General features: G+C 40.7%; 1 protein-coding gene across 2 annotated transcripts in view; it reads right to left on the reverse strand.

Moving 5' to 3' along the window:
• Positions 1-1,984: 1,984 nt before the first annotated feature.
• The window catches only part of TMEM65 (transmembrane protein 65), a 31,952-nt gene continuing 12,175 nt past the window's right edge, over positions 1,985-21,761 (reverse strand). For both annotated transcript variants that reach the window (XM_032181854.1, XM_032181853.1), the window contains 6 exons: positions 12,272-12,316; positions 10,104-10,171; positions 7,772-7,826; positions 6,526-6,568; positions 5,007-5,112; positions 1,985-3,084 (listed from right to left, as the gene is read on the reverse strand). In XM_032181854.1, the coding sequence (XP_032037745.1) occupies positions 2,989-3,084; positions 5,007-5,112; positions 6,526-6,568; positions 7,772-7,826; positions 10,104-10,171; positions 12,272-12,316 (413 nt within the window). In that variant the 3' untranslated portion in view covers positions 1,985-2,988. The remainder of the gene's footprint in view (positions 3,085-5,006; positions 5,113-6,525; positions 6,569-7,771; positions 7,827-10,103; positions 10,172-12,271; positions 12,317-21,761) is intronic.

The raw sequence follows: 21,761 nt of genomic DNA on the forward strand, positions 1-21,761 counted from the left end.
CTAGGGTTAACATACAGTCAAAAAATACATTCATGTTTTAAGGTACAATAAAAAACAGCATTTTAAAATAAACACTATTTCAGGTCTACCAGCTCTTAAACAACAAAATTTCCTGTTAGCATGGGACAAACTTGACGGAATAAGAAATGGAGCAATACTGAAGCTGCTCAATAAGCCTGGTAGTGTTTGTTTTTCCTTTTATTGAGGAGGGAGAAGACAACGACAGAAAACAAAGAGGACAATTTTAATAGCGCTCTGTCTTTTCAATTACATGTTTTCAAGATTGCGATCAGAGCATCAGGGACTACTTTCAACCACATACACCAGAAAAAAAAAAAAAAACACCCCCCTTCTTGTCAAGGGACACTATGGATCAGGCACAAATCTTCCACTCCATATGAAGCAATCCACACAAAAGCAGATCCCACAGGCAAAGCAAACTGCCCTTACTGTATTCTGGGGGGCACCTTGGCCCCATCAAGCACTTTCTCTCAGCCTCCAGCAGAGCCACTGTTCTTCTCAAATCATGAGTTACTTCTTCACATTTTTCAAATACCCAAACCATCACCTTCTCGATTAAAACATCAGCCAACTGCCTGAAAAACCCAAGATTTCTTACCATGTGTCACTTGCCCTCCACATTTTTGTGGTCAGCTAAGCAGATAAGAAGACATGATGAATTTCTCTGAAGAGATCTTAGTTCATTATTTTTTGTTAAAAGCACTGGTTACAGTACAGTAATTTGACATACAGCAACAAAAATATAATCAATTTACATGCACAAGCTATTCAACAATAGTACATGGTCTTTCCTATTGCCATTACAAAAAGGTTGCTACTACAACAGCTGACACAGCCTTCGGATTGTTCCTATGAGTTCCAAAAAAGTCATGAGAAAAGTGCTCCAGTTTGCATCATTGCAAAGCACAGAGGCATGGCCACTGCTGCAAGATTCCAATGACATATTGCAATGGGAAACAGCGTTGGAATTACTGAAAAACATACAAAAAACTATGCAAAATAGTTTTAATGTGTACTTCAATGAAAAGTAGGAAATACATAGTTTTGTCTAGAAACGTACCAGAAACAGAAGTATAGAGGGAGAAAAGTCAGAGTTTAAGGCCAAGACAAAAACAAACCACCAACAAAAAACCCCACTGATTATTGACATACAGTAAACCAGCAACAATCTACTGGAGAAATGAATTGTTTTTCTAGCAGGAGCTTTCTTGCTTTTTTAAAGAAAAGCTTCCCACTATGAAAATGGAAGCAGAAACATTTTCTGTTCATGCCTAGCTGAAACTTCTTTCAGTTTTACAGTCTGGTTAGGATTCTCATGGTTTAACATATGAAGGACAGTATATGCTACTAGGTCTACTCACTCCAAGCTTTCAGAGTCTGCTTTTCACAAACAGATATAAAACACTGTCACTTTCATTAAAGGTTGGTGTCAAAGATTCAGTATTGCTGTTTAAGGGGCTTCTCAAAAAATGGAAACAGATTTACAGCCAAGAGATAAGTAGTAAGCTCCATATAACATATGTACGTTACAGTAAGACTTTCCATAGCGAATAAAAATCATGGCATTTTATTTTTCTTTCAAACCATTTATTTCTAGGTTTCAGAAGTGCTAACAATTCCAGTGACAAAGCTTTCAAAGTCCCCTGGCTGTGCTTCTTTTTAGTGTCTTTTCCAAATGGTATTCAAACAGATAAAAAAAAAAAACCTCCTTCGCAATCAACAGTTATCAGTTTAGCATTCATTATGTTCCTGGCAAGTTGGATCCCAAAATATGAGTATTTGATAGTTGTAATCATAATTTATTTATTCATGACCATATAAAAAAGCACAGTTACATGTGACTGCACTGTCAGATCTATAATACACCAGATAAGACTGCAAAAATAAAAGGCAGAAAAGGAAAAAGGCCTCAAGTCTCTTTTTCTTTTTTAAAGAACTGTCTCACAGCAAAAAAAAAAAAAAAAAAAAAAAAGCAAAGGTTTAATCTTAAATACAAAGTTATAATCTGCAAATCAGGTCCTCTAATCCAGACTAACAGTACGTATTATTATTATTTCAGTTGAGCCACTCATCACAAACTTGCAATGCCAGTACTCATTCATACCTTGAAGAGCTCCCCAGCCTCATCTATCCCATTAGCTACTCACACTATTTGAAACAGAATTAAAAAACATTGTGGTTTTGAAATAGGAAGTGTGAATTCTTTAATATCACACTGAAAGCTCAGGAAGATAAATTTAAGGAGATCTCAACTGAACTCTCAAATATTGCTTACAAAGGAGAAAAAAAGCCGTGAATATGGAGGTACAAAAGGTGTTAAATCACCTCTAAAAATGCACTTGGTAAGGATGCTATAAGAGAAACACTTACCTTGTCAAGGCATTAAAACGATCATCTCAGGAGACAAGTCAGAGAAACCAAATTGTAAAGAAATACAAACTAGACTGACATAGATCACTGAAATATCTGATCTAGAGGCAGTGCAAAACAATAGCTGGTGAGGGGGCAACCGGTCGTCTCGCAAAGCAAGGGATTTAAATCACTCATCACTGATCGCCTGAATAATCTGCATTGAAGGACCTGATGAACAGCAATGAAATTTTTGTCATGCAATTACAACTTTAAGCAACCAATATGCAACTCAAGAGTGATAATGTCACCCATGGTGGATTATTAGAGTCATAATCCATTCAAGAGTAAGGTCGAAAGGGGAAGTGGTAAACACCATTTGCTGTAAGTGAAAACACTTCAAAAATTTACATTAAATAAAAAGCTAAATGGTATCTTATAAAAAGAAGTACTGAACACGACAAAGCCACAATAAATTAGTGTTTCCATAAAATGACATGCTGAAGGTTTTGTTCCCAAGTCTATACATTTTTACTGTCTGTTAATTCCTAAATATTGACAGCATAATTGAATAATTGAGGTACATTAGTTTACATTTGTATATGTCTTGTAAAAAGGTTAATTTTTTTCTTCCAGTTTTTCTTCCTCATCGCCAAAGAACAACAAAGGAAACATTCCTAAAATGCAGCCAATGGTCACTCCAATAGCTTTACCCTAGAAAAAGGGGGGAAAAAAAATAAGTTTTTCACTGATCAGTTGTTACTTGTGCATAGCACCAACACAACCAGGAAAACAGACAATTTGTTCTAGCCTTTGGCTGGGACCCTTATTTTCCTTAGCATGCAGACTAGAAACAGTCTATGAGAGAGACAAGTATGTGTAAGCAGCGAGGTTAGAAATCCTGTGCTGTGATAAAAGGCAATTCTGAATAAAGAGAAGAATGACTCACGAAGAGATGCACACACGGTAAATGAGGAAGGAGACCAAGATCCAAAGGATTAGTATGATGGCCAGGAAGACGGTGAATAACAAACAATTAAGGTGTAACTGTGAAAAAGCATCTGCTTGAATCTGGCAATGTGAATTATCATTAAGATCAGGAGTGAGGAATTCCCTGCTAGCATTAACAGTTTGCAAAGGCACAAGGTGAAGACAAAAAATAAATAGATTTGAAAAGATTTCCAAAATTGACCTAGATGTAAAAGTCAATGGGAAAGGAAAGAAGTAAGAAAGGCAACATCCAAAGGCGTATCACCAGCAGTAAATGAATAGCATTGAGAAACCCCTCAGAGCAGGTAAATAATCAAAAGAAAGGAGAAAATGCTAGCATATAGAATAAGACACTCAGAAGTCTTTTCACAGAAAACTACTGTGAATTAACTGCCATGGCATGACAGACTTGCCTCAGACTCATCAGCTTCCCCTGAGAAGCCTTGTATGTTGGACAGACTAGAGGGCAGCCCACTGACAATGTTTCAGTTCTTCCTTGCTCAATGCTTTGATCTATCACTGCTAAAAGCAGACTTTTTCCCTAACTTTTGAGAAAGTGTTATTTTTCATCCCTTAAATCTCCCAAGATGAAAGAATTCTGTTTCCTTACTCTGTTTCTTACAATCCGTTTCTATAATCAAAACGAACTAACACTGTCATCACTGAAGTGGGCCTACTTCAAATGTTTGGATGCCCATGAAGTTAACACCTGAAAATGCACCTGCAAAGCGAGTGTCCCAGAACTGTAGGAGTTATTGTAAGCCCAGGCAGTGAATAGTATTCAAAAGATAAGGTTTATTCAGATAAAAGTTAATTTCATATCCAAGCTAATTAGAGACTATTAGAAACTAACACATACACTAGAGGTACACAACTAAAAAGTGATTGACGAGGACTGTGTAAGGAGTAAAACTAGGGGTAATGCTATGGGCCGTAAGTTTCAAATAAACTATCTTACCACAGCAGCTAGAGTTCAAACAAGGTATCTGCAGAGCATATGGGAAGTCACTGCAGAGATTATCCATGCTACCAGTTACTGATGGGTTGTTGCATACAAAAGAACACCCAAAGCTGAAACAATCCAGTCTCCTGATGCTCCATTACATGGGCTCTGAACCAAGCTTTCTAGGAAGTGTTTGGAACTTCAGTAGTTATTAAATATTTAAAAGCAAGAGTGGCAAAAGGCCTATGAGGAGTGGCTGAGGGAGCTGGGGTTGTTCAGTCTGGAGAAGAGGAGGCTCAGGGCAGACCTCATTGCTCTCTGCAACTGCCTGAAAGGAAGCTGTGGGGAGCTGGGGGTCGGCCTCTGCTCACAGGTAACCAGTGATAGGACCAGAGGGAATGGCCTCAAGTTGTGCCAGGGGAGGTTCAGGTTGGAAATGAGGAGACATTTCTGCTCAGAAAAAGCAGTCAGGCACTGGGACGGGTTGCCCAGGGAGGTGGTGGAGTCCCCGTCCCTGGGGGTGTTCAAGGAAAGGTTGGACGTGGTGCTTAGGGACACGGGTTAGTGGGTGACATTGGTGGCAGGGGGATGGTTGGAGCAGGTGATCTTGGAGGGCTTCTCCATCCTGAATGATTCTGTTATTTATCACATATTAGTCCAAATAGAAAGGCTCCCCCCCAAACAGTGCCTGCAGGATACTTACCAAGTGTGCACTAAGACGCGTTTGCCACATATCAGCTTGTTTTGGTGTCAGATCAGGGATTGACAGACCCAGTCGTGACGCTAAAGCTTCTACATAACCTGCAAGACTGGAAGAAAACAAGAACAAATCATCTTGCATCTGAAAGGTGTCTTCTAGTGAGGATTTTGAACTATTTCAAGCACTGAACTTACAAAGAATAGCTTTTCCTTCACCATACTGATTAAAGCCATCAAAACGTAAACATGGGAAAGCATTCAGACTTCTAACAGTCACAGAAGTCACTTTTGCAATGTAAATCAACTAATTTTCTCAGTGATTTAACATGCAATCTTTCCAGAAGAACTTTGTGGTAAGGCATGACTGCCCTTGATGTTACTGTATTTTACAACAGCTTGTAAGTAAAATTTACCAGAGAAAACGTCCCACGCTATTCAGTAATAAGCTTTGTTATTTGCAGGGGAAAAAAATGAGGAAGAACGGGGAAAAAAAACAGGCAATGGACAGCTTTTATTTTTAGAAACTACTCAGAAATTACCTTTAAAAAAAGTCAGATGTATCTGTCTATATCTGACATAATAGCTCAAACGTCAATACTGACTTACTTGCAACAGATAGGTACACCTAGACATACAGGTATTTCCTTCTCCTCGGATTTAATTTTACATCTGAGAATGAAATGTGTCCAGAACTAGGCATTCCAGTACCTGATGAGGCATAGTCTATATCATAACAATATACAGTTTCCCCCCAAAAAAATATTTTTCCAAATTGCTTGCAGCAGTAGCCATACAGGGTCAGAGGAAAGGCCCCATCGTTCATCACTCAATTTGACAATGACTGAGAGCAAACACTTACAGGAACTGCTGCAGCACCCAGGATTGCACAAGACAGGAATAAAATGAACCCTCCTGCAATATGCCCTCTAAGCTTCCAGAGGCTGGGGAACATTGTATTCACTGTTATGTGCTTTTCTTGAAGAGGCATTTGAATATAGATAGCTAAATTGAGTTTCTTTTATGTGAATCTTTTATGGGAATGTTTTCACTTCTGTTCAAAGCCATTTAACACACCTCGAGCTTCAGCTCAGTGACTTTAGAGCCAAGCCTTCAGGTTACATTCTACTCAGTGCCTCGTTAATGTACATGGCTCACATCATTTCTAAGCTCATTTTGTGACAAAAAATTCAAATACTTCCTTATAAGCAAGCAGTACCTACAGAACACATTGAATCTTGTTAAATACCAATTCCAATTTTACCGCTTAAATATATAATATTTTAACAGCAGAACAGTTATTCTCTGTTTCAAAACTATGGAGTTGCAGTTTTAAGCTCAACAAGAAAAACCCACTACCTCCACCTCTCCTCAAGGACAGAATACACTACTAGTCATATGGTTTACTGAAGGACAATTCAAGAGCTGAGAAAAAAATAAGTTGAGTGTTTGTGTTTCAGTTCGCTAGCACCAACAGTGGTTGCAAAGGAGCAAAAAATAAACCCGTAAAACAAATTCAGACATACCCCAGTCCAGCTAAATCTGAAACAAGGTTTCCCAGAGCAGCAGCTGGAAAGGAAAGAGGGAAGAGAAGAGGAAAAGTTATTATTTTAATAACAAATACAAAAATAAGAGCACCTCCACTACCCCCTGCTGTGGACCCTGCTCTTATCAGTATGTCACATAGAAGACTAGAATTATTATTTTTTTATTTAGAGCTCATCTTCTGGCCTTCTTACAGCTTGGAATAACAGCAGCTGGACAAACAATAGCAGCAAGTGCAATATTTTTTCTCCACCTATATCGGGACAACTTCACAAATGCAAGATGGCAACACGGGAATTGGTGTAACAACTTTTCAGGTAAGACTATACAATGACCACACACAGCTGAGTTTCATCCAGCTAGCACTGGACACCAAAAAAGGCCTTGCAGTGCCCAAAGGGGCGCAGAAGCACTGGAAGTAGGAGATGTTACTTGTACATGCAGCTCTGTTAAATGTTTCAAAAGCAGACATGATTTCCATACACTTGTGTCAGCTTAGGAGTAAATACTACATGTGATTAAGTACGTATTACTTAAAAGTTACATGCTTAAGATATGATTTCACTGCAGGTCTTACTGAAATAAACTTGTGTCTGTCTTGCATTGCAACAGAGGGCTGCAAGTTTCCAAAAGATTCACTTGTTCTGCTCTACAAATTCTCCTCTACAAGCAATGCTACACCTGCAGTTGGTGTGCTCGTGAGCAGTTTTTTTTACTCTCACACTGCAGAGGCACTGAGGCAGTCGAGCAGAGATTATGAGCGCTGGCACCGTGCTGGAGCAGGGCTCTTCATGTGCCTTCACACGGCGTCACATGGAGGCAGGGCAACCACCAAGAACACCGCACAACACAATAAAGGGATATCAAACACTGATCTGCACACAGTGCTGCAAGCAAACAGCAGCTTGCAAATACAACTATAAACATCAGGTCCTAGGGAATTAAAAGCATGTTCATTACAGAAACGCAAATAACTAACTTTTCTAAGTTACCCAGGACTTGAACTTTTAGATTAAAACAAAACAAATGAAAAAATCACACAACCAATTTCAAAACTTATTGGAACTGAAATCCCATTTATGCAAACAGCACACGGCCCTGCTTATTTATTATGAAAGGCTGCTGCAAGACCAAAGGAGCCATTTCAAGCTCCGTGGCCCATTTTCAGCCTAAAATACAGAAATGTGTCATGTGAGTCTACGCATACTACGTTTCCTTATTACTTGCCTGCCATGGTTGAAATTCCTAGGATAACTCCAATTGACAATTCTATTTGGGTTCCCTGAAAAATAAAGAGTTTCCTCATTATTTGATGGCTATGGATTTAAAACAGATGATACTAATTCAGCTGGCAAGACATTGTTCACTGTTCAAGACATTTATGTTAAAACTCAAAGGATAAATTGACATTACTTGTTAGATCTGCACAGCTCTCATATTCCCAGCATACGCATCTCCTCCTAGGACAAGAATCTAATTCAGATATTATTTTAGTGTTTTATATTATCTCATAATGGCCACCTAATGGACAAAACAGTAATCCCTCTCTCTTCATACCATTTTCCCAAGTATAATTCTTAATGTAGTGCACAGCTCTAAAAGCAAACTTCCAGAAACTGTGAGCAAACAGATAAAATGTAGTATCATAGCTCCTTATATTTTCATATTAACACCAAATCACAGTGAATTTCAGATAGAACAGCAGTGCATGGAGGGAAGATGAGATGAGCAGCACAAGTCAGAACAAGAGATGTTCCAGTTGGATACAGAATCACAGAACTTTTTGAGTTTGAAGAGACCTTAAAGATCTTGTAATTCCACCCCCCCCCGCCATGGGCAAGGACACCTCCCACCAGCCCAGGTTGCCCGAAGCCCCATCCAGCCTGGCCTTGAGCACCTCCAGGGATGGGGCATCCACAGCTCCTCTGGGCAGCCTGTGCCAGGGCCTCACCACCCTCAGAGTGAAGAATTTCTTCTCAATATCTAATCTAAATCTCCCCTCTTTTAGTTGAAAACCATTCTCCCTTGTCCTATTTCTATGCTCCCTAACAGAGTCCCTCCCCAGCTTTCCTGCAGGCTCCCTTTAGGTACTGGAAGGCCACTGTAAGGTCTCCCTGGAACCTCCTCTTCTCCAGGCTGAAGAATTCCAACTCTCTTAGTTTATCTTTGTAGGAGAGGTGCTCCAGCCCTTTGATAATTCTTGTGGCCTCCTCTGCACTCACTCCAACAGGTCCGTGTCCTTCTAGTGCTGGGGGCCCCAGTGCTGCAGGTGGGGTCTCCACAGAATGGAGAAGAGTGGATGAATCGCTTTCCTTGACCTGCTGGTCACTCCTCTTTTGATGCAGCCCAGGATACAGTTGGCTTTCTGGGTTGCCGGCTTACGTTCAGTTTTTCATCCATCAACACCACCAAGCCCTTCTCCACAGGGCTGCTCTCTATCCACCCACCACCTGTATTCATGCTTGGGACTGCCCCAGCCCAGATGCAGGACCTTGCACTTGGCCTCGTTGAAGTCCACAAGGTTCGTGCAGGCCCACCGCTTGTGCCCATCCATGCCTCTGGATGGCATCCCTTCCCTCCAACACGTCGATCATACCACCCAGCTTGGTGTTGTCAGCAATTTTGCTGAGGGTGCCCTTGATCCCACTGCCTATGTCACTGTCAAAGATGATAAACAGCACCAGTCCCAATGCCAACTCCTGAGGAACACCACTCAGCAGCAGTCAGTTGACCACAACTGACTGTGACCACCCAGCCAACTCCTTATCCACCACGTGGTCCATTTGGTCTCTCCAATTTAGAGACAGAATGATGTGCAGGACAGGAAAAGGTTTCTCACTGAGGACAGTCAGGCATTGGAAAAGGCTGCCCAGACAGGTTGTGCAGTCTCTGCCATTGGAGGTCTTCAAGACCACAAGGTACAACCACGAACTGGTCCGACCTTTCAGCTGACCCTGCTTTGAGCAGGATGTTAGACTAGAAACCCTGAAAAGGTCCCCAACAGGAGGTTCCTGAGGTCCCTTCCCACCTGAATCATCCCACAATTAAGACTACATTGTCAACGACAATACTACCCAAGGAACAGTCTCTTCGGCCTCAATTCATCTTCCTGTTCCACCAGCCCATCTCATCTTCCAAAGGCACAGGAAAATATTTAAAGGGTGTTACTCAGTGATGCCACACTACGTGACTACAAAGCAGCATCAGCCTCAAGAGCTATTCAGTGTTGCATTGTAATTAGTTAATACAGCTATGATCATGTAGTTGATACAATTTTGTATCTTACAGAAGAGATTAGGAGACCAAAAAGCCTCTTCTGAAGGCCAGTATTGTAGCAAATGCTAATGGACTGAGAAGGTAACACTTGTTTGTGTTCTGCAAGTCTAAACAGAACGTGGAAACTAATGAAAACATTAGACCAGAAATTAGTGAGTTGATGCAGAGGGAGAGGAGTCTCGCTGAAGCTCTCATTTACTCGTTTAGTACATAAATAATATTAATCGTTAGTATGTAAATAATATGAATTGTATCAGCTTGATCAAGGAATCAACGAACTTACCGCAGCAATCATAATTGCGTTATCCAAAAATCCAAACCCTACAAAAGGCAATGCATTGTGGAAGAACACTAAAAGAAATAAGTAACAAAAAAGATAATATTTATAAGAGTTTACTACTTCACACAAACAACCAAAATGTGAATTTAATTCTACCTTTAAGAGAAGCAAAGTTAACATACAGAAAATCCCCTTCCTATTACTACGTTTAGTGCCCTGTTTTTACTTCTGGCACGTTTGGTAAGCCCTTTGCTATACAAGTCTTACTAATGCCTTGTGAAGAACCAGGTGAATGGATTTACTCTTTTCCAATACTTGTACACATTCGAATGAAAGCCACATACATCTACTAGTGCATAAGAGAAATATTTAACACTGCACAAACTTTGATGTTATTTACAATCCTTCCAGTTGACATTGCAGTATCGCTGAAGGCTGCCAAACTCTCTCCTTGCGTTATCCTCTCACTTGAACTAAAGCCCTCAATTTCTGCAATTCCCTCTCTATTCCACTGCAAGAGGTCCACTTCTTCAATCATTCCTAAAAAAAAGGAAATCATATTTTAGGAGCATTGCCTGGCTCTAGCCAATTCTTATCAAAACTCCTTCAGCCAAGTTTACAATGGTGGCTTTCGCTAGCGTGTCATGCAGTGTTCATTATCTCACTCTTCAGCCCAAACTTCTGTATCAGCATTCTGTTTGGGCGCTATGTTGAAGACAAGTTAGACTTCAAGGAGCTCCTCAAAATTTTACGAAATCAGGTTCCATCTTTTGTTTGATGCATTTTCTTCTTCACTCATGAAACTCCAAGTAAATCCTACTTTAAACTATTTGCTACTGCAGGATCTTGGAATAACTTGGTCTAAATAATTTCTAACAAGCACAGTGCTACTGCTCCTTTTTGTGCCACTCCATTTTCTCTCTCAAGTCTTATTATATAAGCTTCCTATGGCGTTGAGATTGAATTTGCACAGTGTGGCCTCCAGCTGAGTCTCAAGGTGCTAGCGTCCTAAGACTAAATACAGAACCGAGGACTGACTACTTGATTAAAAGTACAGCTTAGAAAATAAGTTCTTTTCACTTTTTTTTTTGTTTGTTTGTTTTTTGCTAACATTGAAAATGCTAGTTATTTTCCACCATTTGAGATAGCATCAATAATCACATTTTACAAACTTTCAGAGATGCAAACATAGGAAGAGAGAAGTGAGAAGAGTGCATGAACTTCACAGTCAGGTAAAAAGAAACCAGCAGGACTCCCTTTTGGGTTTACCTCTAAAAACACCATGAATCCATTATCACAAAAAACAATTGTGACACAAGATGTTTCATGCTTAGGTATTGTAATAAGTTTGGACTTTACTGACTTTAAGAACATACATACCTTCTTAAATGAACAGATGAAAGACTAAAAGGACAGAATGTGTGAAGTTGTGATTCTGTGAACTTTTTTTTTTTTTTTTAAATAGCAGGACAAAAACCCCAAAAACTAACAGCAAAAAAAAAAGCACAAATAGGTACCAAAAACTTTCAAAATGTGTACCTAACTGTACAGCTACATATGGGACTCATTCTTACTGATGTTGATAGAATTTTAGAATCCATGGATTAAACAGAAGTCCAGGGATCATGGGAAAAAAAAATAAAATACAAGTATAAATACCTAGAGTAGGAGAACACTCAAATAAATGCACTTGCTCACTGACAGAGCTTGAAACCGTAAAAACGCCCTGACTTGTAAGATAAGGTAGAACGTGAAAATCACGGTTCTACTTCTAATTTCTCTACAATTTTACCCCACTTATGAATCTATTTAAAATATATGTGACTTGAAGGAATTCATTAGTTTTAAGCTTAAAGAGAAAAAAAAAATCCCTAAAGTACTACATCATCAATGCAGCTTGGCTGAGATGAACAATGCTTGCTGCTGGCTTTGAACAGTGCTCCCTTGTTTGGGCTTTCTGTCCTACTTTCACTAAATGGCACACATTCTCTCACCAGCTGAGGTGTTATGAAATAAAGAAGGCAGGGTGACTTTAGGTGCTTGCTTTGGTTTTCCACTACTCCACAGTACAGGGATGAGGACAGACCAATGCTTGTAGGAGAAAGACGAAGCAACTCGAACACAAAGACTTCACAGGACCGAGCTACATTCAGCAAACATTCTTATTTTACCATGTTTCAGTTGTCCTGGAGATGGCGGCGCAACCTCCAACTTCTCTAGAGAAGTCAAAATGAAACGAGAAAGTTAGCTAGTTCATCACAAATTCAGTTTATTACATTATAAAGCATTTACCAAGTTACTAGCAGGCAAAAAGTAGATATGTAATAGATTTAAAATTTGAAGTAAAAATGCTTCGCATATCTATATTTTTCTTTTTAAAAAGATCTTATGATATTAAAAGCCACAAAGTCTCTTCAATTAATTTTACAAGATTAAGCTAGTATTTATAACTGATAATGCAAAAGAGCAGCACACACCAGAACAGCCCAATAGCAATCTTTATTACATGATTAAACAAGAAAATTAGAAAAAGCGCCCTAAAATTAGAAAAAAACAGGACATCTACAAGAACTGTATTTTAGTATTTGTTTTTAGGAGTACTCTAAGCATGCAGCAGACAAGCTTCTTCCTTCCAGCCTGTAAAAAACCACTACTACTTCTGTTCCCACAGCAGGCATATTTTAACATCTGGTATGAGAATAAATGAGAAACACTACAACATTATGGACTGGTAAAATGGTAAAATACAAGAGGAGCCTACATCACTACCCCAAGCATACTTGGGGCAGCCACAGTAGCTAGCATTGCAAACCCAGGCTGTAAAGCATTTGGGCATCGTCTTCACCATGCCTGAGCCTTGCAGGTTGCAGCATGTATCCCTGCATCCAGGGGAGCTGCTATACTCACACCAGTTGTCAAGGAGAAACTAATAGATTCACTTAAAATAACCTCAAAAATATAAATAAAATGGTTAGACCAAAACACCAACAGCCAACCAAAAGAATTCAAATCATTTAAAGTCTTAAAACTACGAAGAGTTTCAAAGTCTGCTGAAGAGCTGCTTCTTCCCCCTGCTCAAACTATCCAAGCTCCACAGAAACAGCCACTTATACTCTCCAGGCAAATAAAAGGAGCCACAGCCTGCGTGCTACAGAAATACATTATTTTGTTTGCTTGTTTTTTTTTGTTGTTTGTTTGTTTGTTTTTTCCCCATAGAAAACACGATGGGATTCACAGCCTAGAACCTCAGGGTGGAGCAGAGCCAAGGAACAGCCTGCGGGCCCCAGAGGCGAGCCCTGTAAGAATAACATTTCCACAGCTGCAGGCATCTCTGGTGTCCTGCAGCCTCAAAAGCCACACTGAAGTTTTCAGCTCATATTCAGGAAGGATGGGCTGAGGTCCATTTTCCCAACACTAGCTTTTGCACCTGCCTGCATACAGTCCCCCTCCATCACAGGGTGAGAGAAGCATTTACAGGTATGCAGAAAGAGTGAGCTGTCTGCACACACCACTGTATTCATTCCAGCAACTTTTCCCTGAGCCCAGAGGAATGCAATTCTTACAACATTTGGGAACATCAGAGCTACCCCGAACCAGAGATGTACCGAGGTGCTGCTCCCCAGAGCTCCAGCCTCCCTAGCAGTGGCCAGACAACTGGAGCCAAAACCATGGTGTCTGTGTTGCAGCTCTAACCTCCTCTTGTTCCATCCTGCTGGATGCCAGGGAGACAACAAAATCCCCAAATCCTGAAACCAGCCACAGGAGGTCTGAGTGCTGCCCTCCACAGCTTTCTGCTGAAAACCACCCTCACTGAAGTGCTGCCTACACGAAGTCCTCTGGATACAGGGATGTAGCAATAAAAACCTGTAACAGCATGCAAACTCCCAGAAAGCACTCCTTTTAGCTCTGAGGAAAACATGACACGTTTTCATAGTTTGCCCTGATTTTAAAATGTGGTTCTGATAGCCAGTGGGTTTAGATAATGCCCAAGTGAAATGTCTGAGGTACCGATACAGAAGACTATTTGGTTTATCAAACAAAACTACAACATTTCAGAGCATTAGTCTTGTGGATTTAACTACAATTGATCTTGTCGGAGCTTGATCGCACACAACAGTCTATATAATTACATTCTTTTTAGTGTGGTAAGAAAGCTATTAAAAAGCTGAAAGACTGAGCATAATTGATTTTAGAAACGTTACCAAAAGCAAGAATTGAGGACAAGTGTTTGGCAGGAGAAAAAAAAAGTCAAAGAAAACCCTAATCTTTAAATCCATAAATAACAGGAATTTCAGCACTCTTATTAACTAGAAGTGACATAAATCTCCTCCCTTGGAACATAAACCAAGGAGGGCCTTGGGATGCTTTTTAACAGGAGGGAGGCTGGGGAGACACGGCTTTGGGGGAAGAGGAGAGATGAGCCAGCACAAGTTAGAGGGAATAGGCAAGGGATTGAATATAAGTGAAAATCACTACTTCATTTACATGCCCTGTTTGGGTAGTGTGGGTTTCCTGCTAAATACCCCTTTTAGGAAGCAGGGTATGTAAGGTGACCAGCTCCTTCCACAGCACCACTGCAGCCAAGTGTTAAAAGAGGGGGCCCTGAGGACAGCATGGTGGCACCACCTCAGAGGCTGGCCATGAGAAACTCCTGTGTAGCCAACTGTCTTCCTGCCATCACCCTAAGAGCTTCCTTCCAGTTTAGAAAAAGTCTTGAAATTCATCTGGAAGCATGCCTGAAGTGTAGCTCCCTTTATTGTTGAGATAAAAACAGGAGCCAGGACACGGGTGTCTCAGGTATCTTCTACCTGAAGAGAGCAACCAGCCTCAGCCGTGCCCAAGGCAGGGCCAAATCACATCGGGTTGCTCAGGACCAGGCTCAAGGGAAAAATTTTCCCTGTGAAGCACCAAACCCAGCCATGGAGCATGAAGAAAAGTTCACTGAAGGCTTCAGGGAACACCACCAGTGCGGCTGCCACAGCAGCAGGCCGGAGAGACCCGGCTCCTCACAGCCCTAGGCCCGAGGCCTAGATTAAAGCTAGCAGATTGGAGGGAGGAAAAAAAAAAAAAAGAAATTTCATGACAAAAGAATTATTAACTACTGTGCATGAAAGCCAAAAATAGGTGTTTTTTTTTGGTTTTTTTTTTTTGGTTTTTTTTTTTACACAATCACTTCCAATACCACCCCTTCAACATGCTTCGAAAACTCCGCAAGATATGAAGGCAGCAGGTAAACACACCTCACAAAAAAACAATTAATTGCCTTCAAAAAATTTAAACCCCCCTCGAGGTACTCTATTCCAAAATCCATTTCACAATTTATCAGTCACAAGTTGTTTTCAAGGCTCAGCAAAAAAAGAGGAAAAAAGTCTTCAGAGAGCACAGTGAAGGAAACATGCCCTTCACTTGTTTTACTAAAGGGGAAAAAGGAATCATAACTACAAAATCCACTTCCAAAAACTGAATTTAGTAAGAATTCAACAGTTCAGAATATACATGACTGAAAAAGGGAAAAAAGAAGTATTCCAGTATTGCATTTCAGGACAGCCATTCACCTATGGCCACCATGCTCATCCTACAGCACCATGCTAAGTACGATGCCAGTATTCATCTTAAATGAATAGAAATGAAGATGAAAAAGCGAATAAAAAAAAATGAAATGGCAGAATAAGGAATACTACCGTTTCCAAACTGACACTCGTTACCCTAAATTAAGTCATAAACCAAGGTTCAAGTGCAATACAGTTCACTAGCTCTGAATTATGGAGCCTGGTGAACAGAAAAAAAGAAAAGCTGCCTCTTAAATCTGTTCTTAATCCTTTTTGAATTTACAAGTAACACTTTTTTTTGCTAAATAAACATATTTTTAAACAGAAACAAAAATGGGAATATAAAACTAACAACATAAATAACACCATTATCCAAAATGTGGCCCAAATCCAATGACTTAACTCTGCCAGCTGTAGCAAATTTAAACCACGACAGTACCTGCAATGTAGTCATAGGATTATTATTCTTTGCTGACAAAAAAAACAACCTGCTTAATGGGGGCTATATTTTGCAGATGGTTAATAAAAACAGTTATCACCAGTTTTTGAATGATCAGTTCAGGAACTGGAACACAAGGGAACTAGCGAGCCTAAAAGCATGTATTATTACCTTTTCTTTAAATTGCAGCTAACACTGCTATAAAGTTTTACAGCTAAATCTGTTACTGTCACCCAAGAGCAGGAAACAAGTGACAGGTAACAGGCACAGTGGCTAGGGCCACCCCATGAATGGAGATACGTGCTATAGCTGAGCATTGTTAAATCTACGACAAATATGAGAAATGATTTATAGCTTAAATAGTGACCAAATTTTTAAGATTAATAATTTAACAATGAATATCAAGGTAGCATGAGGAAAGAACATCAAAGATATTAATCATCTAGCTCCATAATGACCTCACTGCAGAGACTGGTTAGTGTCTCATCTGCAAATTATCATAGAATATCATAGAATATCATAGAATATCCTGAGTTGGAAGGGACCCTTAAGGATCATCAAGTCCAACTCTTGACACCACACAGGTCTACCCAAAAGTTCAGACCATGTGCCTAAGTTCACAGTCCAATCTCTTCTTAAATTCAGACAGGCTCGGTGCAGTGACCACTTCCCTGGGGAGCCTGTTACAGTGTGCAACCACCCTCTCTGTGAAGAACCCCCTCCTGACGTCCAGCCTAAATTTCCCCTGCCCCAGCTTAACCCCGTTCCCGCGGGTCCTGTCACTAGTGTTAATGGAGAAAAGGTCTCCTGCCTCTCGACACCCCCTTACGAGGAAGTTGTAGACTGTGATGAGGTCTCCCCTCAGCCTCCTCTTCTCCAGGCTGAACAGGCCCAGTGACCTCAGCCGTTCCTCGTACGTCTTCCCCTCAAGGCCTTTCACCATCTTCGTAGCCCTCCTCTGGACACTTTCCAACAGTATTAGGGAAGGTTTTGCCTCAAATCCAACCTGGAACATCAATTTCCTCCAAACTGCCTGTCCAGGTCATTTCAGCACATCATGCAAATATACATCATGAGGACAGCAAGGGCTCACTTACACAAAACCAAAAGTCACTGTAGTTTTTGTGCCTCTTAAGTACTCCTTTGTAGGTGACATTCGTAAGAGAATTGAGACCAAAATTCTGGACTGGAGCATGGAAATGAGGTGTGCATTACTGCTTTGTTCAGCATCTGGAGAGGTAGATCCTTAAAAGTAAATCCTAACCAATGTATGAAATAAGTCCATGAATGAACTCTTAAGACACATGCCCACCCCCCTCTATTCCTTCTCAGCTTTTCCTTGAGGTTTATTAAAGCTGCAAATAAAACGCTGTACTTACGGCAGAACAAAATTGAAAAAATATTTTCACTGACTTTCAGCTGGGTTCCCATAATGTTCAAGATAGGAAAAAAACAATCCAGAAGTTGGCAGTGAAGAAAAATATCTCCATCATTTGTTATAACTCACAAATGATTTCCTGTTACTACACCAGTCAAGACATGAAAGGATGCTGACTCGCGCAGTGCTAAATATATGCTCCGCTGTTAGCCAGTGCAGTCACATGCACATGAGAAGAGAAAGCTTAGCAAAGCATGAATAAGAGATGAATAGACAGAGGACAAGATAGAATACTTTTTCCTCTATTACCTGCAAAAACATTAACCATGTCCAAAATTTTCTTCCTAAATACAAATATGGCAAGCACTATGGGCATTGGAGGCTGATTTACGCCCTAATGCTGCAGAAAGTTACACCAAGATCATGTTCTGTTTTCCTACTTTGAGGTTTTTCAGGGAGAAGAAGAAACTCATCTTTATTTGAAACCATTGGGCCACGTGTTGAGCAAACCTTGCAGAAGTGCTGTGGTCAGTAGCTACTCCTTAGAACAGACACACTTAGCAACAGAAATGGACGTGATTGCTGATTAGATAGAGGATAGTACTGGTTAAGTATCACAGAACTTCACTTCCATTTTATCTTCAGTGCTTACTGTGTGTTCATCATCAAATATGGGGAGTATACAACACACTCATCCTATTAACCCTCCCAGAAATGTAAAACACCACATCATTTTAAAGATGCTAAACAAAACACAGACCTAAGGTGGAAACCCTGACAACTCTAAGACAAAGCGTAAAATGGCAAGGGGTAATTTTTCTCCAAGCTGCCTGTCTAGGTCCAGAAATCCAACTCATTACCTTCCTCATCATGACAAAGCACTGATAGAGCCTTGGATTAGATCAGGGGTAATTGTCAACTCAACGTTCAGCCTTTCATTTCCACTCAAAACATGAATTGCCAAAACACAATTTGCAATGCTTCACAATGTCTCAAACTGCAATTGCAAAATATGTGAAGGAAGACGCTTGCCTCAAGATTTAAGGGAGCTAATCAACTAAAACGATGACAAGCTAGGAAGGACTTGCGGTTTGTAATAGAGATGCAGGGTAAATACAGAAACAGTTTGAGCTGTCACCTTCATAGAGAAATGGAAAAGAAATGGGAAAAAAGGTAAGAAAAACAGCTGAAGTGCTTATACAGAAATGTCAGAAACATTAGAGATACAATCTGAGAGTAAATATGAACAACAACACAGTATTCTGATCTGTGCACTGCAGAAGTACATGTGAAATATTATTTAACAAAGATAAAAAAAAAAAAAAAGGTATCAGAGCGTTGCCAGGAAATACATTTTTGTAGCAATCCCTGGCTGAATTGAGCTATTCACAAAATCAGTTCCCTGCCATGAAAAAAAAGCAAATCAATTTGCAGAACCATAATGCCCAGCATCCCAGATGGAGGCTGGGTTTTCTCTCTTCACCCTGTTTTGAAGCTCAGGGAGTGCAATGAGTTGCCAGGGACTTACAGAGGGGCATTGCTCAATGGTACAGCAAATTCGTCTACCTCTGGATGAATGAACCCTCCCCTGGGATTATTAACACCTTTCCCAGTAGCTGTGGAAAAAGACCAGGTAAATACTTTAGACTAACAGTCTAGTGGGATTAATCTAATCCAAACAGACCCTTTTAACTACATTTCAGCAAGGTGAGGTATTGGCTTCTCCGCCAGCTCCGTTTTTCCCTATGCCTCTCTGGTTTGAGGTAACGCATCTATCCATCACTTCGGTGGTTCTCGGCTGAGCAGAGCAGCAGCCCCACATCAGCACTGAACTGGATGGAAATCAGATCGTTATCTATGCATTATCGTGGTGTGAGCCTTGGTTCTAAGATGGCCTTTGTAGTGCTTGCACTTAAGAGGATAAGCAAAACAGTTCTGTGGGACACCACAAAAGATTTGTTGACAGGAGTTATCAGAGCTCTGTGCGCAACCAAAGAGATCTGATCTAGTAGAGGCTTTCATCACCTTGCAATAGGGAAGAGTTGGCATCACTGATGTGATGCATGCGAGTGCTCAGGAAATACCTAGGGAGGTGTACACGCAATCACGAGATCCTTTAGTTAATGATGTTCCCCCCAGGTCTTGTTCTTAAAACAAAATCTGAATTGAGAGATGAGTTTAAAGAGCTGAGTTTATTTCTTCCCACCCCTCCTTTCCTTTATGCCCTTCCCCCAGCTGCTCAAAGCCATGCTTCTTTTCCCAGGAAAAGGAAGGAAAAAAAAAAAAAAGGTAGTTTATGAAGAGCAGAGAGCATCGCTGGCTCTCAAACACAGGCAGGCAATCTCACGCTGGCAGCAGCCCGTGCAGCACCGGGGTGATGGGGCTGCTCTCCTCTGCTCCAGCACGACCACACCAGCTTGTAACAGTGGCTCGAGGTCCGTGCTACGCTTGCTCACTTTTTCTTAAGGCCCCTGCTGCTGTTACTGTCATTCCCTGGCTGAGAATTCAGGCTTCTGCCTTCTGAGCAACCAGGGGGCTTGAAATGAGAAAAAGTTCCTTGGTTAATATCAAGAGAGAGGCACGGCGATGCCCAGAGGCTGTCTGATGGGGTGGGTGGGATTATTTTTTCCTCCTTTAAGAGACTTCTACCAGGAACATTACAGAAAACTCAAGACAAACCACTGGTAGATCACGTACCGCTAAGTACCAGCCTGCTCTGAAATGGGAAGTCTCACCCCCTGCCTGAGGATGACCTTGGATTCAAGGAAAACTGCAGAAATAAGATTTTCCCTGAAATAATTTTAAATGTATAGAGTTTAATGCTTTTCATCTGTCTCAGAATGATGGCAACTACACAGAATGAGAGCAATCGAGCAGATAGATTAACAGAACACTGCTCAGTTTGTTCCAGGCTCACAGCAAGCATTATTTTGCTGCTGATAGTTTCTCACTGACCCATGGCAATAAAAACAGAAGTATAAACTCCCTAGAAGTACTTAAGAAACCTTTGATACCTATCAACAATAAAAAGCACTTTAAGAAGCTGTTGCTAATTTAAGTTCCAGCTGTAAACGACACTCGGTAACTCCTTCCACTCTGTATTAAATGCCCAAGGAGCAGAGAAGAGTAGCAATTAAGCTGTTCTTAACTCTTTACTTAATGCTAACGGTACCAGAACAAACCTAACATTCAGCACTTGGGTGCTTTTCTTCTTCCCTTCCCCAAGTAATTTAGCAAAGCCTTCCTGCTGCATCTGTGAAGCCAGTCAGACTAACACCTGACTCCTTGCAGAGTTAAAACCCAAGCTGCAATACCAGCTGTTTTTGACAAGGTGCTGGAGAAGTGAATGCTATACAATATACCCAATCTATTTTACATGGAATTTTACCTTAAAGTGTTTTCTTTTGGCTTTGATGTTGTAAGAGTACAGAATGTCTGCCGGGTTGTTACGCAGCTCCGTTATTCAGTAATTTCTCCTGCATGCAAATGTTAAGTCCTACTGAAAAAAACATTTTAGTCTGTTCATGAAAGTGACCTGACATTGTTACGATTGCTGATTTGATAAATAAAGTCAAATAAATAAGGAGACAGAACAACAAAGGAAGCATAAAGCCAGTAGTCTACAAGCAGACAGTGCTCACTGAGTTAACCGTTTCAAGCAATTGCCCTTATTCTGGAGCAGAAAAAAGGAAAAAAAAAAAAAAAAGAAAAGAGGATAGTTTTTCCTCCTGCCCACTGTTTCTGCAGGCTTTGGCAGGCATTAGCTTTCCTTCCAGAGGATTATCTGGCACGGTTTCAGTGCACCTATGCAGCTTTCAACTGCAGAGCTAACTCAAGCCTCAGCCCAAGTGAAAGCACAGCTGTGCACACACTGCCTCTAAAGCTGCTCTGGGAGTTCTGCCTTACAAAGAACTACCCGTCTGAGCCATTTAACTCATCCCAACACCGTTTAATCTTCCCTTGGAGCTAACTGATGACAATTTATAAAAGACCGGGTTCTGCCATTTAACGTATTTCAGCTTTTGCCCACTTTCCCTTTTTCACTGTTGGCTTTTTTTTGACCTTTCCTTCGTTAGGATTTCAACCCTGAGAAAGCAGCAAACTCCTGGAAGCCCTGAAGTTGCAGCCTCCACCCACAACAATCGGCTGGAGAAGTAGTGAATTATAAATGCTAAACCACAGCTGAACCTCAGGGCTTTCTGCACGCAGAACAAGCTTGGTTTGTTTTCTGACAAAAGGTAAGGAGGAAATACGGAATCAGATCTATTCAACATTTTTCCCCTTGGCAGTGGGGA

This window comes from Aythya fuligula, chromosome 2 (assembly GCF_009819795.1).
Source record: "Aythya fuligula isolate bAytFul2 chromosome 2, bAytFul2.pri, whole genome shotgun sequence".
Taxonomy (NCBI): domain Eukaryota; kingdom Metazoa; phylum Chordata; class Aves; order Anseriformes; family Anatidae; genus Aythya; species Aythya fuligula.